We start from the raw sequence: 26,345 nt of genomic DNA on the forward strand, positions 1-26,345 counted from the left end.
TACAGTATTAAAACCTTTACTCGGACATGATACAACAAACAGAAACAAGATTTAGAATTAATGACTGAAAAAGTATTCATTTTTTTTTCTTCTTTCAATCCCCGAAGCACACGATAGTCACTCAGCTCCATGTGTACGATGGAGTCGGATACAAACAGGACAAATAACTGACACGAGAGAACAATACAAAAAATAAGGGTGACATATTCCACTTCTGATTTTACAGTTCTTGCTTTTGTTTAATACTTTGTCGCCTAATAAACAAAATATGAATATCATAGCTGGAGAAGAGGGAGACAGGAAACAACACAAAGAAACAGCGGGAATTCTTTTTCCAAGGTGAAGAAGAGTAGACAATTAAGGAAGATTTGAGTTCTACCAGAAAATAGGTTTTCTTCTTGAGCGACTTAACGACACCTGATCCGAGTTGTGTTTCGGTCCTTACCCTTCCTTTTTCTCTTTGACTTCCAAATATCATCACACCATGATCAACAACCTCCTCTTTAACGTGAGCAATCATATTCCTTCCATCAAGTTCAATACATGTAACCAGATTCTGCTCAGAGGTGCCTCCTGCAACCAGACCTCTTCAGGCCTTTTCACTGCATCTCCGAAGAGCCACGGTTTCCCCCTCATGTTCTAAATGGTGGTATCCAGCTGCAGCCACATGTGACTGACACAGCAGAGCAGGGCTATCCCTGTTTTAACCGTTCCCTCTTTGTATTTCAGTCATATATGCATTTCCCTGTGTCATGGAAACGAGAGCATACGTTTTAAGGGCCGGGGGGGACCCTATAAAAAAAAGCACCAATGAACTGCTTGAGCACCAAGAGGGGGCCACACACTGGTGCACTACTGTCTCCAGCGAACAGCCCTTCCCCTCTCCACACAAACTGTCAGATCCTCTTAGGGTCCTTCTTTAGTATGCACTACACAGCCTAAGGTTAGCACACACTCTTTAGTCTGCTGCACAATTAACACAACATACATGACAAACAAGCACAGGGGACTGAGGCCCTGCATTAAAAAGGAGCCCAAATCGGCGTACAGCTTGGCAGTGATAAACCAGTGAGGGTGGTTCAAAGGCGGCATAGCACACACTGCCTCAATGATCATAATGGGATAGGCCTTGGCTCCAGAGGGCCTGTGTCAATAGGTACAAATGCCGCCCTGATATCTACTCTATACACGATGATCGACTCTTCAGTCACAGCCAGCAATCGTATTTAAAAAAGCATGTTTAATCAATGTCCTTATTTTCAGAAAGAGATTCATTTCAAAATGTAACAAAGATGGCGACAACAATACTGCTACACAGTCAAAAGGTCACAGCATGCGTCTGCCTTGAGTGCACACCGTTGCAACGATAAACATTTGTGGGCGGCGCGGTGGGATATAGGGTTCTCCCGCGGCGAGCGGGGATCGTCGCTGCCATCAAGTAAAGTAAGCAAAGAGGGACACGCGGCACTGAATCCCTTCCTTACAGCTCTCCAATGCTCGTCCCGAGGAAAGCTTCACATCCTTTTCAAAACAGTCCAAGAATAAGAGGATTATTTTACAAAAACCTTTCCAATGCAAAGCCAAGTTCAGCCCAGTGAGTGGATGAGCCTTTGTTAGGATTAAAGTAAAGCAGTGGAGACGGGGTAAAGTGGAGGAAGGGAGGAGGCTGTGTTGATAAAGCATCAGGTCAACACGGCTTTCCATCAGCCCTCCAGCTTGGCTCCTCTTCCTCTGTGCATCAAGTCTCTCATCACACCGCACATCACCACCAAAGCTATATTATCTGCCAGTCCAAAGGCGTAGCTGCAGATTCATTACACATGTACACAAAGCATACACATGTGGCCACACATACCCTATAACAAATGTTAAAAAATCATTAATACCCAACCACCAGCTCTCGCTCAAACCACCGGCCTGATCAGCAGAGCTTAGCATTCAGAACCTGCACGGACTTCTTTTCAGATGTGCATCAGTTCATCATTCTCTTCATGACATCAACACCTAGTGCAATGTTAAGAAATATAGAAATTGGTAATTTTGAACACATTGCTGTTATTTATATGGGGGATGGGAATTCTAAATCCTTTCACTGCCAATTCACTTATGTAACAGATAAAGCAACAATGTGCAGCAATAGCATACTGTCACTTCTTGATGATTCGTGGCATTTGCTCAGTCAGCTGTGTACACGACTGGTTTCATAATGATTCCCATCTCCAGGTATGAACATGATGCAGTAGAACTCCAAACACTAACATCCTGCACACATGCTAAAGTCAGCCTACTCTCTGAGAGACAACAAGGTTGCACTCACATTCATTCCAAACTGTCTTAGGACAGCTGTCCAGATCACAAAGCTCAACGTTTGGTGGCCACATATTCCTTGTTCACTCAAGTCAAACAACTCAGACTGCTAGTTTAGGCTAATCTGAACACTCCAGATACTAAAGCACTGAGACCACACCGCATCTCAAACAGTGCAAGAATGCTAGCAAATGTCGGTGCCCGTCACCGAAACCATAAGCGTGGCACCAGCTTGCGTTTCCTTGCAGACTCCAAAAGAATGGATCAAGGGGTCGACTTTTCTCTACATTAACAGACATCAGAATACTTCATGTGATGAATGCTTGGATGGAGAACAACTGAAACAACACTTCTATGGTTAGACCAACACACTGACATTAAGCAAAGCCACCTGTCTTACAGGTCATCTAACTGCCAACCTCTAATCCGCATTTCATGGGGGAGGCTAAGGGTCCTCTTTCAGAAGTATTTGGACTATCTGCAGGGTAGGAAACTCGATGCTAATTCTGGTCAAAGTATTTCACCTTCCCTTTCATCTTTTCACCAGCCTAACTGATTTCTAAAATACAAGAGACACTGGCTGTGTCTTGTAGAGTACTACGATTTGTCAGCCAGTCAAAATGTACAAGCTGGTGTTCATTTTCCATAGTCTGCAATAAGGGGTCGTAAAGTAATAATAACACTACAAGGGAATCCTGCATCCTAAGAAGAAGGTTCAATAAGTGGAGAATGACTTTCCTGTGTACTTGCATACTTTGTTTGCATTGATGTGAATGTGCAAGTTTTGAACTCAAAGTATTATTTAGCACCTGGTAGAGGACCGCTGTTCTCTTCCCTGCAGAATGATACTGTCAAATATATGTTGCTAGTTGCTATTAATTGCTTAGTATTCCTAACAGAAAACGTTAAACATAAAAAGTCATCAATCTGTGTGAGACCCCAGTGTTGCTCACCTTTGAGCATGTGTACATACATGATCTCATAGTTGATCTCCTGATCATGTGGTAGCTGCATTTCATATTTCACTGTGACGCTTCAGATTCAGTTGCACACACATTTCAATCACAGTAAATGCCAAGTGCCATTGCCAATTAAATCTAGCCAATCAACTACCAGGGACAGCAGGAGGCATTGGCAGCAGATGGTGCACAAGCAGCACTGAGGTGAGGTGTGGCCCTGGGCTCAATAATAACAATGACTTGTTGATGTCCTTAATGCTGATGTTGATTCAACAGCAACAAATTGAGCTTTTTCAATTTGACATATTTCACATTGACTGTGAACAGGCCTTTGTTTCTACACGAATCCTATGTTTTTCTTTTTGTAGTATTTACATCAACTGTACAAAAGTTGCAAGCATTGAGCCAATACACACGGAATAAAGTTTCCAAAGTTGCAGGTAGTAGGATTTCCATTATATAACTGATATCATTGTTGCATTACATGAACGCGACACGCTAGTTATTCAGCAAGGTGCATTGTTTACCAGACTATATCCACATCCAGCAATCCTTCGTGAGGAGCAGGATAGCAGAGACTTGGACTGATTGATGGTCAGGTGAAATGTTGCATTACTGCCAATTTGAAATCATTTCATCTGGTCTTAACAATTCTTGCTGCTGCTCTTAGTGTAGCTCTTCTTTTTGAGTCTGGTTTTACATAGGGGACCGGGTGCAGCATCCTAAATACAAAGCTGTGTGATGCAGACACGTTTTGATTTTCTTCCAACGGGCAGTTGATGTAAAGAAGATATTTTTGGAATAAAGAGCATCGTATCCGAAAAATAGACTGCCAGCTCGACTGGGTGTTTTGACAGGCGATCATACCGGCTCAACTGTTTCAAAGGGATCAGTCCCAAACGTCCTTATTGTCTGAACAGGAAGTGGGCAAGCATGTTCTATAATAAATCATCACATCTGATTCAACAATGATGCAATAATGACAAAATCCTACACATCACAACGCTTCAAGGTCATCTTAGGCGTCGGAGAATAGATGGTCATTTCTAGGAAACAGGAACATTTACACAGTAACAATTCACAAAAGTGCATAAATGACCACCAGCAAAAGGAGGATTTGGGAGAAAAGGAGACACAAGAAACTAGGATGCAGGAAGCTGTACTTCCTGTGAGCCTCAAAATGATATCAACCAACTGCCCAAATAGAGAAAAGGAGGAAATCAAAGCTAGGCAAAAAAAACAAAAATTCAAGTCATTCTTCTAGTCTTACAAAGCCCACTGTGCGCATCACGGTGGGAGGGACACAGCTCGTCTTTAGACAAAGTGCTCCCACTCCCCTTTTCCTGGATTTCAATGCAGTGGAAAAAGCTCTCATTTACAGTACTTCAAAAAAGAAACTCAAACCAGTTTCAGCATGAATATATAAAAAAAGCATAAAATATTTCAATATTTACGGGATTGGATGAACTCACTGGGAGGCTAAGTCTGGCTGATTGTTAAGGGACACCTCCTGACCAATCAGAAGTGATGATGATGGACAGTTGATTGAAATGCTAAGCACCGTATGTTAAGCTAAAACCATACATGAACAACTAACCGGATAGTGAAGTCTAGAATATAGAGAGGTGCAGCTAGCAGTGTAAGATATTACCGAAGTGAAAATGGGGAAGGTTTACCAGTTACGCAGAAGCAAAAACCAGCAGTGAGATGAAGATGTGAAAACTGAAGGCTAACCTCAAATTAAGACATTTACTGTATATGTGTGACAAGATGGTGGAAAACTGAGTATGGAAAAGGAGGGATAACGGTTAAAAGAGTGTGTGTATGTGTGGTAGCATTATATTGTTTTCTTTGCATGTCAATTGATGCAAGTTAAGATCTGCATGTGTGTGTGATGATAATAAGTCAGTGACATGGATTATGTGTGTGAGAGCCGGTACATTAAAACCAGCAGGTGCTGCAGTTAAGCGAGGCTCGTGGAGAGGAGCCGTAGACCCGATGTGGGGGGGGGCGTGTTGGTGATCCTGGTGTGCATCGGATCCTGAGGGACCGAACCTGGCTCCTCTAGGTGAGCTGGTGAGGCGCCTCCAGCATCTCCATCAGGAAGGTGTCGATAGGCGTGTCGCCGATCAGCTTAAAGAAGAACAGGTGCTCCAGGCATTTCAGACCAATGGAGCGCAGTGCAGGGAGCCGGAGGAGGAGCTTCGCAAACCTGCACGACAGAGGGAAGGGTGAGAAGAGCAGAGTTAGAAATGATCTTAGAACGTTCACTGTTGGAAAACGTTACCTGGGCGTAAAACAATTAATCATATCCTGGCCTTCAGTCAGCTGCCCTGGGCTACATCTTACTTTTTAGTGTAGAACTCCAGAGTGAAGCCCCCTTTCTTAAGACCATATAGCATTCATTAACTCCATTACATTTCTAGAAATCTTTTTATAGTGAGTTTAGAACATGGAACCTAGCTAACAAACTATGGGATGAATAGAGACCATAAATCATTTGATCCGGTGCCAAACAATTGGATAAAAGAAAAGTAATTATTTAAGAAAACACAAACCTTAAAGAATGGGGACACTGCGCCTTTTAAACTTACTGTTGCTAATCTGAAAGGAAGGGATTCAGCAAGGGCATAGTTTATATCTTGCCTCAAATGTTTCCATCAACACATTATGGATGATATCATTTGGTCTTGTGGCTTCTACCGGAGCGTATTCCATCTTTCCATCATGGCTTAGGACATAAAACACAATCTTCTTCTATGATCTGAATGGGACATGTACTTCCAGAGCCTCACTGTTGAGCTCTGTGTGTGTGATCCTACCTGCCCTGCTGATCGGGGTATTTCTGTTTGCAGTAAGACTCGAGCGATGCGTACACCCTCTCTCTCAGGAGCTCCACCTCACTGGGGATGGACAGACCCTTGGCATCTTTAGATGAAAAGAAAAATGTACATTAACATTATCTCTGTACTGGAATGAAACACATTTGACACGTTTAAAACGCGATATTAGGTGATTTTCAACATTCTATCTGTCCGTTTACCTGGGTTGAAGAGGATGATTGCTCGAAGGCACCCGAGCTCTGTCTTGTCCATTTGCATGTCTCTCATCTTGCTTACAAGCTCTGTCAACACCCTGCAGAGAGGAGAGGAGAGATGAGGAAAGGAGAGGAGAGGAGAGATGAGGAGAGGAGAGATGAGGAGAGAGATGCAGGGGGAATCCCAGTTCGAGACAGGAGGACAATCCCAGATTAGGGAAGAAAGAGGAGTTAAGAGAAATGACGGGAGATGGAAAAGAGAGCAGAGAAAGCAATAAAAACAAGAGGAAGAAAGGGAGGGAAAAGGGTAAGAACAACCATACTCTATAATCACATTGTTATTAATGGTTACATCTCAATGTAATGATTTTTTGTTTAAGCTAGTAAATGTATGGCTGAACTGCTGGTTCTGCAGGAAAAAAGAAAACATACAAGTTAAAGTAGAAGTTCAAACTGGCCAGGGTAGCAATGATTGTGCTTTTTCCTTTATCACCTTTGTGATATTTATAATTAGCTGTGCGAGCAAATGTTTGAAGTGTTTTGCTTCCAAAGTACAGGGACCCAAATCCTTGATTTTAGGGAACATATCATTTCAAATTCAAGGATCCATGCCCAAATTAGGGTGGGTCACGAGTTTGGTAAAAAAGAAATATGTATTAACACGAATTTCTGACAAACACTGTTACATGATATGTGTTGCTGCAAGAAGGAAGACTTGGCCAGAGCGAGGGAGTGATCAAGGCATTGCGGTTGTACTTTAATGTCACACATTCATTCTTAAAAATGCTTCACAAATGCTGAAACCTAAAGAAGTAAGATGTTATTCCAGAGCAAGGCATACAAAACATACCAAGGTAAAAACATAACACATTCTCATACAGAAACAAAAGAGATTCAGATACGGTAAAGTAATGCCAGTTAGGCAATGAGTGCATATTCAATCTTTTATCCCTACTTCTGCTCGCATGCCTTTAATATGGAAGAAAGAACTTGAAAAGTAAAGCGTAAGAAGTGATGGCCACCAGAGACAGTTGATTTGCCGCTTATCATCAGTAGCTGACATTTTAAAAGCCAACATCCCACAAAACCACGTTTTTTTTAATTCACACACAGGACCATGCAGGGCTCGACATTATAAATGGCTCGCTAGCCCGGAAGCACTATTTAGACACCCCGGGCCAGCATAACGTACTTTCCACTTGCCCGCTCGGCCATTAAAAATATTGCTTTAAAAAAATGGTCCTGTGGTATTGGTATTTTGACTAGCAATTTAGTTAAATTGTTTCGTTTATTAACGCTACAACATAGCGTTTCGTGAGTCGGTTGTCGTTGTTGGGTGAAAAGCAAACAGCTGTTTGCTGCGGAGCGCAGCGCGAGCAGGCTCCCGTGAGCGCGAGCAAGCTCCCGTGAGCGCGAGCAGGCTCCCGTGAGCGCGAGCAGGCTCCCGTGAGCGCGAGCAGGCTCCCGTGAGCGCGAGCAGGCTCCCGTGAGCGCGAGCAGGCTCCCGTGAGCGCGAGCAGGCTCCCGTGAGCGCGAGCAGGCTCCCGTGAGCGCGAGCAGGCTCCCGTGAGCGCGAGCAGGCTCCCGTGAGCGCGAGCAGGCTCCCGTGAGCGGGAGCGCGCTCCTTCACTACAGAATATCGCGCCACCTAACCATTCGCCACATTTTTTTTAATACCAGCGGTAACCGGCCAAGCGCCGGGCAAAAAACAATCTTCAAATAAAAGAAAGTCTCCGGAGTTAAAGTTAAAGAAGAGTGACAGGGAGCATGAGAAGAAGAGGGAGAGAAAGTTTTCAGCCAGCTTGATCGATGGAGTTGGCTTCTATAGAGTGGTGCAGTGACGTGTCCTAAAACCATTTTATATAATCTATCGATTAGATTTATGATTCGAACATTATAAAAGTAGGGTAGACATGTGGATATTATCCAGCTGAACAAAGCGTGCATGTATCAAACAGGTTTGTTTTCCACAGACCTTATTTCCAGCTATTTTCCAAAACCCTGTAGAGAAATCCCATTGCTTTCTGTCGAGGGAACCAGCAGCTTACTTCCTGGTTTTAGGCCGCGTCACTGCACCTCTCAATATGATGCCAATATAAACAAGGTCTTCTGTGGCTCTGTACATCAATGCCGACCTATGCTGACAAGTAGGCTAAGTGAAGAGTAGACAATATAAAAGGTATTGGCGAAATGTCCCAGCAGTTTAAGATAATGAAGGATCTAATCTAATCTATAGCCATTACATTTCTAACTCCTAATGACAGGAAGGCAGAAAGTGCATTATACAAATAATAATACTCATAATAATAGCAGACATTTTTTAACAATGACCACAATATCATTTTTTTAATAAACCAAATATGAACAATTGAGGAAAATGAGGAAGAACTGATGATTCAAATGTTGTAGTAGGCTACAAGTAGTAATGTAGTTAATGCATAAATTACTATTGCAACAAATGTGTTAATTGTCTTCATTGTTAGTCGGGCTAGTGGTTACAATGGTGGGGCCAGTGATAATACAATTCCACCGGCGCAGAGGGCCAGTGGCATTTTATCCTTAATGTCTACCGCTGCCATGAATACAGTTTTTTGATTTATTTAAATTGCGATAATGGAGGATTATGAGATCAAGTGCACCAAGAGGGTATTTCATTAATGTTATTAAAAGTAATTATAGGACAGGCTCAACGGTGAATCAGGGCATTTAAACACACTCTGACCTCACGGTGTGAAACAGTGTCCTCCACTGGAGTTCTATAGTATTTTTCCCACACTAATGCCCTGGAAAAGATAGCCCACACATTTTCATTTGCTCTTTTTGGTCTGGTAAGGCTCAAGAATCATTTGGTCTGGTAAGAAGAGGCATCGGCAAAACCATAAAAAATAGTCTGCAATTGCATGTGTCAAAGCCACAAACCAAATATGGTGCTGAATACAAATTTAAATCTCAGTGCTACTTTTTGTCACCATGACCTTAACCACACCCATTTGGTAATCAGGTCAAAGAAATCTTAGTAAATGTTCAGATAAGAATCTTTGAGCAGACACCGGCTGCCTTCTGCAAAGCTGCGGAAAGCCTGAAAGCATCAACCTGCGAGCTTTGCTTCTGTGTTTGTTTCAAGAGGAGGGGTTTAAGGAAAGTGTTTGTGTAGTGGCGTAATTACCTGTCAAATATGGCCCCAACCTCGGCATTGTGCGCCCTGTGTATTCAATCACAATGTGTTATTACAATGTCATTACACAGTTAGATTGTTATTACATTGCTTTCTTTTTTCTGAGCTCTTCAGAAAGTCAGTGCTTACTTATGATTTCATTTGAAAAAATGTCAGTGGTACAAACCACTTTCTGTATGTATAAAACTGTTTTTAAAATAGTTTGTCATGGGGATCATTTGTTGTGTCTCGACTCAGTTATCTTGTACCTGTACCTACACATCTATTGGACTAAATGTGGACCTCTGATAAACATTGATCCATCATAATGTGGACTTAGATAAGGGACCAACTACAGTATATTTAAATATTTAAATGTTATGAGGAGGTTAGGATAAATAAAACGAGCCAAATGCATAACAGCAAAAAAAAAGTTATTTAAAAGTTAAATACTATTAACCCCTCAAGTTTGTAAGTGTTCCTTGCTAAATCACAATACTTCATAAAAGGTAACTTAAAGTCCAACTGATTATTACGCTTACAAATGTTACCCGTAAATTGTCCTGTGTTTTCCTTTGAGAAGGTTCCTTTCTGGTATCGGTTTACATTGATAGCAATCTTATTTCAATATAGCTAATCAAATCATGCATAAAGCAGTTTCTGGGTCATTATATTAAAGGCAGAGCAGACGGTCACATTGAGCCAGACAGAAGCCTGCTGCACAACACAAGAGCCACACACTTTGAGCAACTCACAACCCACAATAGCATTCTTATCCTACTAACACACTAAAACATGGCTTTAGCTTTTTTTAACGAGCGACGAAACAGGCAGTAACCCAGGAGATTGTAGTACACTTATTCATCCATAAATAAATAAAATATATATTATACATTTGAAGATCATGTTATTATTTTTGACTATATGGTTGATTCCAGTTGGACTTTAAGCAAGGTCAATGAACTGTGGCTATGTCTGAAAAAGAGAGGCTTGAGGTGCAAATTGCACAAAACTGAAACCGGCAGAAAAAGAGAAAAAACCCAATCGGTCGGATAAGAGTACTATCTTTGTCATTGCTTGACTTTTTTCAGAATGTTACTGGTTGTGAATTTGGGGGTAGTTGTGGAGACAAGAGAGCGTAGAATGGCAAAGGTAGTACATATCTACTCTTTCCAGTTTGTAAATTGTTGAGTTTTTTTTTATAGTTTTGCGTCTTCTCTTTGCTCAATATTTATTGCAAAATATGTTTCTGTTGAGTGGTTGCGGTGTCTGAAAAAGTAGTTTAGTACGTGTGTTGTTTGGTTTAATGTTACTGCACTTGTGGGTCAACCTTGTCAGAAGTTTACCTCAAGTAATGCAAAGAAAATCCGTTCTGATATTTTAAAATGTACATCCTCCACAGTTAAATAGGATTCCGTGGCTTGAAATAGAAGCTGACACAAAAGGCTGCTGCTAATAGAGAGCAGTGCTTTGAGAAAAATGAAAAGGTGTCGGAGGGAAATTATAAGGCTGCTTGCCATAGGCCTAGTTAGCTTGCTGCAGGACAAAAGGCATATCATTTTGAACTATGTAAAAACTGTGCAATAAACAGTGAAGTGACACGTTGTGATATAGTCGGGGTTTGACAGAAAAATCCTCAATAATTGGAGCATTTTTCTAAGTCAAGGTAGGTGATAACAAAGGGAACAGAAGAAATGTTTCACTCAAAGCGGAACATTTGTATTGAAAACTGTCGGTGCAATCTACCCCTGGAAGATTCCAACAACTTCCCATTATCACATTAACCAGCATTTATTGAAATCAAAAGTGTTCATTTATTTAACTCTGCATAAAAACAAAAAAAAAAATATATTTTTGTTGTGATATCTTTATTCTTTTTTATTTAAATGTCATTAACATGCAGTATCACTTTTAAAGTAACACATGATGGTTGATGTGATATACAGAAGGCTGAAGAGGCCATGGTGGTAATAATGGTTATGAGATGTTTTCTGTTGATCATGGAATTAGTATACTGGGATCACAACAAGCTTGTTTTAGATTACTGCGTACTGCACATATTCTTATTTCATACTTTATATTCTATAATTCATTACATTCTATTTCGCTGTAAATTACTGCTTTATTTTATTGCTATTTAACTATATTTTATTAGTGTCCTTAAAGATGTCTTGTTTTGTATGGAGATTCTTTGTTTTATGTTTGATGTCTGCACCATGACATCAAGTCAAATTCCTCGTATGTGTGAACCTACCTGGCAATAAACCCGTGTCTGATTCTGATGACTCTAGACTCAGTGTACTTAATGCCACCAATATATAGAAGCTTATATAAACACAGACACAGACACATTTCTATATTATTATTTATTGTAACTTTGATCATGGAAAGACATTTTTTTGTGTTTTTTTATGATGAGATCACAAACAATTATTCTTGTTTTCTTTTTTTAATTTCGCAAAACAATTATTCCTTGGTCAGCAGAAAAGAAAATGTAAAACTAAAATATATACCCATGGCCTCTTCAACAATCTGCACAGTAATGGGATTACAGTAACATATTTTAAAGAACTTTAAGGGACACTCCTATTATTTATTCACATGTTAGTATTACATAAGCCAGCCGTTATCAAATGCTGCAACAGGTGCTATGCCACTGTGAGTGTGTGACCATGCATGGCTATGGATAAGCATTAGTCACCAGCGTCCGCGCCATGCGCTGTCACATCCAAAGCAGAACACAGCAGCTGCAGCCAACCAGACATCAGGACACAATAAGTTCTTACCCCAGCCACTAATGTAGCTACACCTGAGTAATTCATATGGATAAATTAAAGGCACATATTGTTTTTTTTATTCATGAAGCTCTCAGGATTGATGTGGATTTACAAGGTGATTTCAAAAAGGAGAATGAGGATATCACCTGGATTCTTAGGGTCAATCTATTTTAGGCCTAAAGTAGGTGGTCCTAACACTGTTTAGGGACAGATCTTTTCTGAGAGGAGTAAAAAAAGCCTTTAAGAAAGCACGTTTCTATGGTGGCATGTCCTCTCCAGTTGGGTCAGCCACCCAAACCTCTGACTGCTGGGAAATCACTGATGTTTCTGTCAAAGTGACACTGTTTGTGCATGTATGCGTTTGTGTATTACCTGTCAAAGATGGCTCCGACGCCTGCACTGTGAGCACTGTTCCTGTGGACATGCAGGCCGGTGGCCAGCAGAATCCCGTCCTTCACCGAGATGGAGCGATGGGAGAACGATGCAATCAGAAGTTCATTCCAGCCTGTTAAAGAGTCAGTGTCTCAATTAGGGATGCTCTGATCGATCGGCCGCCGATCGATATCGGCCGATGTTCACTCTCGGCCGATCGATTGGGGCTCTCTATAAAGGCCGATCAGGAGAGCCGATCACATGACGTAAAATACATGACACTTTTCTCTGTGCGCGGCAAAACCAGCTCGCCAAAATGGCTTCACCGGTCTGGCAGTATTTGAAGGTGTCTGAAAAAGACAATAAAATAGCGGTATGCAACGTGTCTGAGCAGAAATCCCTCGTGGTGGAACGCAACAACGACAATTTAATACCACGAATCTCATTAGACATTTGAGATTTCCCCTCGTCAAAGAATACGGCGAGTATGAAAGGCAAGCCAGCACCAAGTCAGTAAAAACTCTCTGTCATCCACTCAGTTGACAGTTAGTGACACATTTAAACGGCAGGAACCCAGGGTTTCCCACACATACTTTACTTGGGCGGGCCGCCCAGGTATATTAACGGCCACCCAAGTATATTTTGCGACCCATTTAGGTTTTTTAATTATTATTATTATTTGTTTTTTTAAATTGTATTTGTCCGCGACCACGACGCCATCTGCGATCGATTAACTTGTGGACAATGATCCCTCGCTCTACGCCTCCTGTACCCAGTCCCGGACTGGCCATCGGGAGGACCGGGGGGGTTCCCGATGGCCTAGCCTGTTAAGTGGCCTGCCTCACACAGGGTGACTGGCTGCCGACATGGCCACTGTCATACAGATCATAAATCAAAGCCCTTGATTGGTCTCTGTGTGTCATTCAAGCTCGGGATAACCTCAGCTCAGGTGAGGTAAAGGTAAAAGTCACGTATTCTGGTGAGACCAGGTTGAGAAATGCGTGTGTGCACCACGACAAAGGAGCCTCATTCACTTTACATTGGGGTTGTTTCCGTGGTGCAGACACGTAAATGTAGCAGAGTCCGTGACTCCACCACGTGTTAAGGAGTCGTGGTGGAGTCACATATTCTGGTGAGACCAGGTTGCAGGTAAAGGACTCACTGAGTGTTTAGATAGTTAACTTAGTCTAAGTTCTCAGTGGGTCTCAAACGTTTTGGTCACCATTTATGTAAACACATATTTCCATTTGAGGGGGTAGTGATTAGTCAAAAAGCATGAATAATAATTTAAAAAAAGTTAACTAGGTGAAAAAAGGAAAGATACACTTTTAAAACTTGTTGAGAGCTAAAACTAGTCTTTGCTGAGGAGCAGGGGGGAGAGAGAGGAGGGAGAGGAGGGAGAGGAGGGAGAGGAGGGAGAGGAGGGAGAGGAGGGAGAGGAGGGAGAGGAGGGAGACAGGTGAGGCTGGTTCAGGAGCCCAGACACACACAACTATAAATGAACCAAAAATAAATAAATAAGTTTCAGTGTTTTTTTCATATTGGAAATGGGATGTTATTGGTTATGGCCATGTTCTTATGATTATTGAAATGTATACAGTTCTGTTTCATATAGGTGTTTCCATAGATCTAGTCTCTTTATTTTCCCCTCAAAGTGCACCAGATTGATGCATTTAACTCTAAAATGTAAAACAAATCTTACCGGGGGTCCACCCCCACTTAAAATCACATGGATAGGTTCCTAAATACATTTACAATTTGTTTTAAATAATAACCCACGTCCATATGTTTATTTGTGGGTAGTAGATTTAAACTATAGGGCTATCACCATGGGCCCTGCCTGTACCTGTTCGCTCTGCCATCGCTTGAAGGGTCTGCTAACAAGCGACCAACAGAAAGGTTAATGTTAATGTTGTTGCACATCACCTCTATTTTATCTACCTCTGGAACAAGCTAAACTAATTATAAATATATGTATTCTTCACAGTCGGGTCACTCATTACTGGATCAGCGAGCTGCATGAGACGGATACTGACAGGCTGTCAGGGAATGGAGAGGGAGAGAGAGAGGGGGAAAGGGGGAGAGAGGGAGGGGGAGAGAGAGGAAAAGAGAGCGCTTCCGCTCATTTCTCCCGTGTTATTATCCAAAGTTAATGTAAACTTGAATAATGTACATCATTTGAATGTAATAATTATGTTGGTTGTTGTTTGTGGAAGCGCATCATGTATTTAAACATTTATCTGAACTTTTCGATCCGTTACGATTATAAACTGAAGCAATATAAAAATGAGCCCCATTAACTGAGTTTTAAAACGTCACTTTAAATGGAAGATCCCTAAAGCCCCCACCCACCCTATGATCGGATCGGCCGATACTGATTCTGGTGATCGGACCCAAAAACACCGATCCCTAGTCTCAATATTTCTAGTGAAATAAAAGTCTAAATATTCTACAGTTTTTTTTGTTTCATATGCTTCACATAACAAAAGTATTGTTCAAACCCTCTCATTTGACATGGCTGTAGGAGACCATTACAAAAAAAAGTATTTCTTTAGTACTGAGTCTTCCAGGTTTTTTGAGATTATGGACACTAAAATTTAGTTCTATATTTTAAAAGAAAAAGGCAAAGACATACACCAGATTGCCTGAAGACTTCATCAAAGAAAGCAATATGATAATAGTAAATGTGTGTGTATATATATATATAAAATATAACAATACAGGGTTTACTACTTAATCTGTTAGGTTTTTAAATGTGAAATATTGGATTTACATTACAAAAGCAGTGTTTGTCTAACATTGTCTAATGTTTTTAAGGTCATTAACATACATTACTCAGACCAACTGCTATAAGGAATCACATTGGTATTAAAGAACAATTTGATGGAGGAGCGCAAAACCTCGCAGTAATTGTTGTTTTGTAACGCAACCATTTCATTGTTTTTCCCCCCCCTATTTATTTTCTTTATACATGTTCCCTGTACTGTTGACACTGCTTTGTTGAATTGGAAAATATAAAAACATGATTTTCTTTTTTTTTTGGAATCCCTATTGATCCATGAACCCTTTTTGAGGGAGACCCACCTGCCCGCAGCAGGATGACCTGGTCGTCCAGGGCCAGCTCAGAGAAGTGAGGGATCCTCTTAGCCCACTCCACCAGGGTGAAGAGCTGCTTGTCTGCGGCCTGACAGATGTTGGTCACTGGATCGTTGGGCTGAAGAAAGCAGATTTAGAGTTTGGGAATTATTTCCTCTTTGAACTACAAATATAAACTGAAAATCATCAAATATTTGAAAAAACAGTCATTACGAATTTTGCAGAAAGCTCCTCAAATGGATGCATTTTGTGGTTCATTTCCACCATTCAGACTACTCACAGAGCTGCCACCTGAACTTCCATCAGCATGAAGCTCCGTCTTCTGCTCTATAGCCACCTCCGCTTCCAAAATCTTCTCCACCGGCATCTCCTCGTTCACCACGCTAGTCGACTCCACCTCGTCTTCTCGTTCCCTGTTCCTCTGCCGTTCCTCTTGGACAGCTGCAGGGTTGGAGGGAGAGGAGCACAGAGGAACACAATGAAGGACAAGAAAAGGGAGGAAGAATAGGATGATCAGAGTAAATGTTGGTGGGAAGGATGGGCGAATGCAGGTCAATAGGAAACAATGAAGGAGCAGGAATGGCACAAAGGTGAAGGAATGGAGGAAGATAGAGAAGAGCATAATTAGAGACAACAAGAAGAACGCAGCAAAATAAAATAAAAGCAGTGGAAGAGGAAATGACCGAAGGATAAGTAGAATGTGCCACCAGACAACCGAATGGAGAAAGAGAGAGGTTCAAACATGACGATGAAGAAGTTGCATACAAAAAGGACAGGGGGAAGTAAAAGTGCAAGACCAGAACAACATAGATGTGAAAACGAGTGAAACAAAATACAAATATATACAATTCATAATAAGTCTCTCATGCTATCTTTCATACTTCTTTCAGGCCCACTACCAATATGGATGTAAAGATATTTACAGCAACATTCAGGAGGGACTAACAATCTTAAAGTGAGCATTTTGCCAACATTTAAATAAATAAGTGTATTTCCTTAATCCCTTACACAGATTAAGAGGATTAGTTTTTGTTTTCATGAAGTTCAAGAAAGAAGGTTGCTGTAAAAAGGCAGGAGCAATCAGTTCTACTTAAGTGCATATGTATAACCCCCCCATTTGGAAGTTTTGTTGAATCAATCATTTGACAAATGATGGATGGAGAGTTTATCCATTTCTGGATAACTGCATAGGATCTTTTGATATACAGAACAGCTTTTCAGGTGATCAAAGATGATTTGGAGGAATTAAATATGTCATCCTATTTTGTAAAAAGATGTGTTTTTTAAAGTCAACCACCCACACACAGTAGACAGAGACTCAGGTTATGTGACTGGCCAGGTCAGTGAAGAACTACAAGTCCTTACAAATACCAATGTGAACTCCCTTAAACAATTCAAGCTGGTAGTTGCAGCATACATGGGGAATCATTTCTAAATGTCAAATAAGTCATTAAGGTACTGTATTATCTTCCAGAGCTTTGTAAAGACATGTGTTATGTTTAGTGTTTCGGTCATTTGTACAAATAGCAGCAAACCTATCTTGATTGGGAAAATCTATTTAAAGTGACTTCATTACGAAACATGCACTATTATTCTGATGATTCACTGATTATCAATGTGTCCTGAATCCTGTATGTATGAGCAGAGCAAAGCAATGACTTTGTATTATTACACTTGATACCACTGTCATCCTGCATTGGTCAGTGTGTCTGTATTAAGAAAGGAAACAAAAGGCGAGCCAGTCGTTTTGAGAAGTAGAATTTTCCCGGAAAGCTGCCTTTATAAGAAAACACATCTTGATGGATGAGAAATTAAATGAAAATGCTTAACAACAAGCATTTAAATATCCATACATAAGAAGGATAATGCTCATGGACAGTAGGATATTTAGAACAGTGCTTCTCAAAGTGTGGTCCGTGGACCACTGGTTGTCCGTGAGCGCCCCCTAGTGATCCGTGAGTATATTGGTAACATTTCACATTTGAAATAAATAAATACATTTAAGTTTTCCGCACTCTCGCGGGAATATCTCTGCAATGGAGCGAGCTTAAGTTTCGATTGCATGATATAGCCCAGCGCAACACCTTCATCACACATGTTGCCACTTGTTTGTACCATTTTCAGGCGATTTGTAATCTGTTCTAGAAAAACGATGTGTTTTTGGATATTTGTGAAGTTAGGTGGTCCGCGAGTGTTTTTTTATTGGTTAAGTGGTCCTTGATATGAAAAAGTTTGAGAAACACTGATTTAGGGTAAAGGAGGATGACGAATAAAAAGAGTATGCATTCTAAGCAACCGTCACTGCGTCTGTAAAAGGTTTTTAAAACAATAAGGGAAGGGATTTCTTTGAAAACTGGCAACAAAGTCTGGAAAGACCTTTTAAACTAGCTCCTTTTCATAGATGTCAAATCTCTCTGCTTCTTGCTCACTCATACAGACAGACACACGCCCCTCCCTCCCTCTTCTCCTTACATCTGTCGTTCATCTTGGCCACTACAGAAGGAGGGAGGGGGGGAGAGAGAGAACGAGAGGAAACAAAAAGAGGAAGAGAGGGGGAAAGGGGGTTAGTTTTTGCAAGGCTTACCCACCCTTATCTCCCTCTCTATCACTCTGTACTCGTTCTTTCAATGCACAAAATAATACTGACTTATTGTCAAGCTAAAATAAAAGTAGCCCTGTCATTTGCTAGGGGGTTTATTCCTACTAAAATGATGTAATATAAGAAAGCTCATTACGCGCTACAGTTGGCTCGTACCGACAGCGCCCGACAGATCTTTGCAGTTTGTGCCCGCTTTCTTTTCAACATAAAGCGCTATGAGCATGAATGAAAAGGAGCTATATAAATTCACGGGCACTGTCACAACGCATATTTAATTATGGAGTTATGGAGTGGACAACTCTTAGATTGTGATAGGAGTTTTAAAGCAGCGCTGGCTGATAAGGATCATTTATCGTCTTTTAATGGAATCAAATTGTGAGGAAGACATAAATCAAGATAATCTTTTCAAGGGGAACTATTTTTAGTACTGTCCTTTTGTTTTTGCATCATACTTTACTGTTCAGTTAAATGTAATTAACAAACTTGACTCCAACTGGCAACCCTCATTTCACAAGCTTGTCCAACCTCCAGACTCCATTTCCCCAGAATAAACACAGCACAGGACAGGGCTCTCTCTGTGTGATAAAGGTGGACAATAAAAGGTCCACAAAGAACTCAAATGATAGCTCAAATAATTTGAGTATTTATTTACCTTTTTATTTATTTTGCACCTAAGTTCTTAATTCAATTAGAATAAACTCTAATATTTTTTTATATTTCTAATTATTATAATTATAATTTCGTTATGTATAAGGGACAGGCATTTCATAGTTTACTGCACACTGAGGGCCACCAAGGATCCGCTAGTTGTGTCCCTCAGTTTTAGGCAAAAGAAGACTTCTCAAAACACATCTGAAAGAAACCCTGCTGGCGTGTCCTGCAGTACAATTTTAAGTTTTATCGAGCAAGCCCCTGAGTTGGGAAAAATTGTTTGAAAGAAAAGTTTGCAAAACGTCAGATTTTCTTATGAGGAAAAGGAATAGTGGGCTTTTTATTAGTAGCAAAAGACCTGAAGATCAAACTTGCCACTGGGAAATTAAACCAAATATGTGTGTATTAGAGTAGGAGCTTTCATATATGCCCCTCACCCACAACTACTATTGGATCCTCTTTAACAAGATGTGGCATATTAGATTCTGTGGTTTATCCGTTTATCCAAAACAACTTCACCACAGCAAAGTTAAGAAACCTTTCAAAGACATTTCTGTCAGCTAAATAACTATCATCAATATCAAATACAACTTTAAAACCAACGTTTTCTTATCATAATTTATTTGCAAATACACAGTGTAGTGCATTTAAACCTAAAATTGTGTCCGTGGAAAGGTGAAATGACCTCATTTGTAGGGTCATGAGCAGAAGGGGCTGAGCACCGGCCATGAACAGGGTGTTCGAAGTGCCTCTGCTCTCTTACCTTCTCTCTTCATGCCCATGGCCAGGCACTTCTGGTAGCGGCAGTACTGGCAACGGTTCCTCTGTCTCTTATCGACCAAACAGTCTTTACAGTCCCGACAGGTGTAGCTCAAGTCTTTGCGCACTGTGCGCTTGAAGAAGCCTTTACAGCCCTCACAGCTGTAGACACCATAGTGCTTACCTAGAGGATGAGGGAAGGAGGGAGGAAAAGCACCAAAGAAGTAAGACAATAGCAAGGACAACTTGCTTGAGAACTGACATCTTCTAATTTGTAGACAAAGAAGACAATGCAAGGCAAAGAAGGTAAAATTGAACTAGTCTATTCACCGGATGATCTGTCTCCGCAGATGGCACAAAGGCGTTTCTGGGAAAGCATCGGCCCTGGGCTTTGGGGCGACAGCTGATTCAAGCCGAACGGAGGTTTCACATCATCTGAGCTGCTCACGGCATGAAGCCCTGACATGGACACTGTTGAATTTATCTGAAAGAATGACAGAGGAAAAGGTCAACACAAATAATAATAATAATAATAATAGATTTATTTTGTTAGCGCTTTTACAGGTGCTCAAAGACGCTTTACAGATATAGTGAAAAGAAAAGAAAGGAACAACAAATAAATATATAGTTAAAGTTAAATAATACAAAAACAATCACACATTAAAAGCCAGATTGAAGAGGTGAGTTTTTGTGAGTTTTTTGAAGGTGGTGAGGTCAGTGCAGTCTCTGATGGGTCGGGGGAGTGAGTTCCAGAGGGAGGGGGCAGCGATGGAGAAGGCTCTGTCCCCCCAGGTCCGGTGATTGGTGCGGGTGGGGATGGATAGGAGGTTGGCTTCTGATGAGCGGAGGCAGCGGGAAGGGGTGTGGTGGTGCAGCAGGTCTGTGAGGTAGGGGGGGACCTGATTGTTGAGGGCTTTGTGAGTAATGAGGAGGACTTTGAAGTAGGGCTGCTCAATTAATCGTATTTTAATCGCGATTACGATTATGGCTAGCAACGATTACTTAATCGAAGTAAAACGATAATCTTTTTATTATTACTTTTTTTTCTTCAGTTGAATTATTCTTAAAGTTCAGGGTAATCAACTGTTAAAAACACACTGTTCACATTTTTTTCTCTCCTATAAATGGATGTTTTCAAAGTCAATGAATAATCGCATTTAATAATCGAGATTATGATTTTTGCCATAATCGAGCAGCCCTACTTTGAAGTTGATTCTTTGACGGACGGGGAGCCAGTGGAGGTTCTGGAGGACGGGAGTGATGTGGTCTCGGGAGTGGGTGTGGGTGAGGAGGCGGGCAGCAGAGTTCTGGATATGTTGGAGTTTATTGAGGAGGTTGGATGGTATGCCGTAGAGCAGGGGTGGCCAACCAGTCAGAGGTTAAGAGCCACATTTGTTCTATGTTACTGCAAAGAGCCACATCAAACACACAGTCACTGATACCGCTTGTTTCAGTTTTTTGTTTTCTGGAGACAAGATATCAACCACGTCACTGATGCATTTTTGTGGCATTGGGATATATATTTTTTAAATCCTCTGGAGCAGAGAGAGGAGCTGTGGATTATTGTTATTGATTAATGCATCAGTGTTTCTTAGGGTCGAAAACACTAAACTCACAACTTCAAATGAAAGCGTTTAGTTTATTTAATAAAAGAGCACATGTTCAATGTGAAAAGTGACAGTAGTTATAGATTAGTTGCAATTTGGTGCTATATATTTAAAAAAAAATCATATCTATTTTTTAAACACCTTGAATTTCAGGGGGGGGCGCGGGGCTCCGTTGGCGGGGCGCAGCGCCCCTCCAAGACAATGGTAGGGGAAACACTGGATAATGTTTAATCAACGATAGGTTTCCCCCCCTCAAAGGTGATTGGTTCACTGCATCGCAGGTATTATTGTGATTGGCTCTTGGGCCACATCAAAATTAGACGCGCTGTCATCCTCTCATACTGACACCACACATACACACGTAGGAGAGCCGGGACGAAAGTAACACGGGACGAAAGTAACGGACCGATTTTATCCGAGCCCAAACAAATTTGACCGGCCAAATTACGTCAGAATTATCAGCATTCAATACTTAACAGACCTACTAAATATCAGGTTTAACTGTCAGGAGTAGGCAGGAGTCAGTGTCTCTCCCCCAAACTCACGCATATAAAATTCGATATGAACTGAAGAGCCGCATGAAACTAGGCAAAGAGCCGCATGCGGCTCGAGAGCCGCGGGTTGGCCACCCCTGCCGTAGCGGATGCTATTGCAGTAGTCGAGTCGTGAAGTGATGAATGCATGAATGAGGGTTTCAGCAGCAGAGGAGGAGAGTGATGGGCGGAGACGGGCAATGTTTTTGAGGTGGAAAAAGGCGGTCCTGGTGATGTGATTTATGTGGTGGTTGAATTTGAGCTGACTGTCGAAGATGACTCCGAGGTTGCGGATGTGAGGGGGGGAGATAGAGTGTGGCTGTCAATGGTGAAGTTGAAATTCTGGATGTCGTTGATACGGGATGGGGGGCCGATGATGATGATGTCTGATTTAGCACTGTACGAAACGAAATACGAAACAGTTTGGCCAGGTCGCTCCTGAGGCCTGTACTACGAATCCAGTTCAACATACCCTGGATATGTTTGAGTCATCTGGCTTAACTAACCCAAAACAAACGCGATCTCGCTAAGCGGTCCTACGACACTAAAATTTGAAAGTACACAGCCGAAAAGAATCCGCCCCTTCCTTCAGACTTCCTTACAGAGCACCTCCTCCAACACACATGAACGCGCAATGCACGCCCAATTACGGCACGCCCAGCGCCATGGGCACGCCCAATGAGGGCACGAGATACATTTGTGCGTGCACGAGATGGAAGGCTGACATACAGGGCGGCAATCCAATCCGTTTAGCCGGGCCGGCTAAAATGATTGGTCGTGCTTTTTACAGTATTACGGCTTCCACAGATGACATTTTTTTATGGATTTTTTGTCAAAGCACTTCAGATATTCATTGCTATCGGGATGTTAAGAGCATTCCATGGAATATAACAAAAAGTGTATCTCGAGCCGGTTTCTCAAACTTACCTACCCCACCTTTAATGTGTTGCTTAAAATAATACTTCTGCATACAGTATGCAGTGATTCCCGCAGAAATGAAATATACTTTGGGGGAACGACTCGGGGCGGGGAAAATGTTGACATTTTTTTCTCAATTCCTGCATTCTAGTGAATTTTCATAGTAACACTGCATTTCAGACAACCTACAACTGGTGATGGTGTCTAGGTCTTTAAGTGTTAAACAGCTGAGAGCAGTCACTGCTGTTTTTTGTGGTCTTCTTTCACACACACATCTTACCAAGTGGGAGCCAACACACGGGCACCGACCAAGAGGGCGCCCCACGCCAACATACGTGGAGGTGCTGAGGAAGGATGTGGGGGTGGAAAGCTCCAGAGCTGGCCGGGTGTATGGAGGACCGTGAGGATTGGTGAACCCGTTGGCAAACTCGTCTAAGGACGACCTAGTAGTAGTAGTCCTTGATTGGCTCACGTTCACACCTTTTTAGGGGCGGGGCTAGTGATGTTGTCCCGGGGATGCTTAGGAGTTGATAAAGGAGATAATCCCACTGACGTCATCATTTGATTCCAAAAGTGGGTCTGGACTCGCGCCCATAGAGGCTGTTTACCAGTATAATGGCTCCCCCCAAAGTATAATTTATGGGTGGCTCCCCCCAAAGTATAATTTATGGGTGGCTCCCCCCAAAGTATAATTTATGGGTGGCTCCCCCCAAAGTATAATTTATGTTTTTTTAAGTTTTTTTTACTCACTGAGCACTCATTGCCACCAATGCAAATGCAAATGAGTGCTCACTGAGTAAAAAAAAACTAAAAACACACAAATTATACTTTGGGGGGAGCCATTATACTTTGGGGGCCCCCCAAAGTATTAACATGCTGTGGGAATCACTGGTATGTATGTAAGTGCTGCATGGTTGCATGGCCAGATACGGCTCAAGAAGCGGACACAGATAAGGAAATATATGATACATTATGATGTGATATGAATGATAATGGGATACATCGACGTCTGCACTCACAGTGGACTGTACGTAATGTTACTTTGATCCGGTTACTTATGTTGTGGCAGATATTTAAGTAAGCTTTCTTAACGCTAATGTTATATTAGTCAGATTGCTCTGAAGATGGGAGGTGATATTCTATTAATGTTCACGTTCACACAGTCAGTTGATTTTTGCCAGCCGTCTTTCCTGCGACGGCAGCTTTTCTGTATTTCCTTTCTCCTGTAATATGACTTGATCGCTTTAAACTCCGCACACTGAGCTCTGATTGGTCAGCAGGCGGTGCTTTCACTGAGTTGAGCTCTTATCCTGGTCCGGAGCAGGTTTGCCATTCAGCATAAGTTACCATGGAGATCTACCCCGGTAAGAAATGAACCAGCCTCGTAGGACCGGAAACCCAGAGTTAACCCTGTAGTTACCTCGCTAAGCAAAAATCCAGCTTCGTAGTACAGGCCTCTGGTAGACACATTTCTATGATGATGTCTATAATGGAACAGGAAAACAACTGCATGTATGTATGTTTAACTAATATCCTCCAACAGTCCTCTATTACCTGTGGGCTGCTGATGGGGCCATAGCCTATTGATGGCGTGCCAGGTAAGCAGGGGGAGCCCAATGAAGAGCTGATGACAGAAAAAGGGGAGCCGATGCTACTGATGGGGCTGTCGACCCCAGAGGTGCTGATGGGAGGAAGGGAGGTCATGGAAGCTGCGGATGAGGGAACCAGCGGGGGCGAGCGCTGGCCTGAGGGAGGGGAGGACACAGACGAACTGTCTGGGCTACGGGAGTCTATAAAGAGATGGCAAAAGGGAGAATATGCAAACAGAAAATCCAATCATTAATATCTCATTCATAAATTATAAGGATTTTTGTGTTTGAAATATAGTATAATTTAACACAAATAATTTGGTGCAGAAAAGGTTAAAGCTATAGATTAGAGATATTTATATAATAATAATAATAATAATAATAATAATGGGATTGCACAAATTAAAGCTTATATACAACTAATAATTTGTATATATAACGATCTATCCCTAGTACATTACATGTCATTGTTTTTAATGTATTTTTGAAGTCAAGGTGCATGGCAAGATGGGTGGCAAACCAATGTGTGGCGAGAATGACACCAACACTTTCATGTTGTTACATTACTTTCCTGATGCAATGTCATTGTAAGGTGTTTAGGATCAAGGGTAAATTAAAACTAGACCCATCAGTGAACTTAAACCAGACATCACATTGAAAGCAAGTTACATTAAGATGGCATTTCAAATAATCAAGTTATTCAAATGCACTTTGCTTTGTTTAGATAAATGGTGGGATGTCATCTGTGCCACAAAATTACCCACAATTTTCATATGTCTAGTTTAACAACAGTTATGATGTGTAAGTATAATCAGTAAAGTAATAGCTAGAATTCAACATTAGTTAAACATGGGCATTTTTGTTTACATTCACGTTGTTGCATTGCTGATAACAAAAATGAGTGCTGTTATTTTCTCACCTCTACTGTCTCCCATGATGGTGGCTGGATCAAAGGGACTTGTTGGCAGCTGCACACCAAGGCGTCTCAAACAGCCTGCTATCAAACTCTAGACCGCGGACTGAGGCCCGGGCCGGAGTTGTTTTGGGAAACCAAAAACGGGTCTGAAATTCCAACACATGAGAGAGCTGCGCATGAGACAATGATGTGGCACAGAGAATGCCAATTTTGCCTTAACATTGTTCGACACAAATTCTATCCCTCATGAGTCATGCCATTGCAAGGATATGAGCTATATGCTTGTCAATTTAAGTGCTTCTGTATTTCATCAATTGTTTGGCATTTGATGTGACGTTACAGCAGTAGTTTGCAAAGCTGTCAGCTGCTAAACTCATGGCTAACAAATACACTATGTTTAAAATAAAATAGTAAACATTATAATAACAGCAGAGACTATCTATTTCAACTATGTTCCACGCAGTGAAGAAAACGTCCCATTCTATGATATAGATGGAGCCCAGACAGAAAGCAACAAACCAGCGTTCTTGCAAGCTAACGTTAGCCACTATATAGCTCATTGACTAGCTAACACTTAGATGGGCCAACCGTAAAGCTACGTGACTTAAATTAGCTATCTTTTTTGAATACACAATTCACAATTATACCGTATTGCGACATGGTGTTCACGGCAAACGTGTCGTTAAAGTTACATTGTGTTGAATTAATGCTATTTCTGGTGTAAACTGGCAAACAGGCTAAGTGCTATAGCTAGCTACGTTTAGCCCCCTAACCTAGCGAGCTAGTTAGCTCTGGAGGAGATTTAGAGAGCCAAGATTCCAAGAACAGACCATGTTAGAACTGGTTGCTCCACCTATGTCTAATTTCCCTAGACATAACCTAGCTACATGTTGTAAGATATTTTGACGGCAAATAAATACGGATTACTGACGGTTTAGCGGCACAGCTTCTTCGTATGAAAATATGTGACGACTAGGCCCCGTGTGTGTCTGTTTCTCCCCCCACTTTGCCTCGTAGTCAACCCTCCCTCCCCCTGCAAGGATGAAAACATGATGATGGTGGAGGATTTGG

At 41.5% G+C, this 26,345-nt stretch overlaps 1 protein-coding gene across 4 annotated transcripts; it reads right to left on the reverse strand.

Annotated features, from left to right (window-relative positions):
• Positions 1-26,333, reverse strand: rxrba (retinoid x receptor, beta a). Of its 4 annotated transcripts, XM_034199680.1 has the most exons (13): positions 26,206-26,333; positions 25,278-25,420; positions 24,324-24,559; positions 20,042-20,195; positions 19,716-19,895; positions 18,175-18,195; positions 15,983-16,143; positions 15,691-15,820; positions 12,607-12,739; positions 9,470-9,505; positions 6,310-6,401; positions 6,089-6,194; positions 1-5,478 (listed from the first exon to the last, which is right to left on the reverse strand). In XM_034199680.1, exons 2-13 carry the CDS (start codon positions 25,291-25,293, stop codon positions 5,331-5,333), a joined length of 1,413 nt encoding a protein of 470 aa, XP_034055571.1. In that variant the 5' UTR covers positions 25,294-25,420; positions 26,206-26,333; the 3' UTR covers positions 1-5,330. The 4 variants fall into 4 exon arrangements, with proteins under 4 accessions (XP_034055571.1, XP_034055572.1, XP_034055573.1 ...); XM_034199681.1 differs by lacking the exon at positions 18,175-18,195; XM_034199682.1 differs by lacking the exon at positions 9,470-9,505.
• Positions 26,334-26,345: the final 12 nt, after the last annotated feature.

This window comes from Gymnodraco acuticeps, unplaced genomic scaffold (assembly GCF_902827175.1).
Source record: "Gymnodraco acuticeps unplaced genomic scaffold, fGymAcu1.1, whole genome shotgun sequence".
Taxonomy (NCBI): domain Eukaryota; kingdom Metazoa; phylum Chordata; class Actinopteri; order Perciformes; family Bathydraconidae; genus Gymnodraco; species Gymnodraco acuticeps.

Coding starts and splice junctions, on each gene's coding strand:
- rxrba (XM_034199680.1), bottom strand. Junction 18,196..19,715: donor CATGGGCATGAAGAGAGAAG/GTAAGAGAGCAG, acceptor CTCCTTCTGTAG/TGGCCAAGATGAACGACAGA. Junction 16,144..18,174: donor GGCCAAGATGAACGACAGAT/GTAAGGAGAAGA, acceptor CCAACCCTGCAG/CTGTCCAAGAGGAACGGCAG.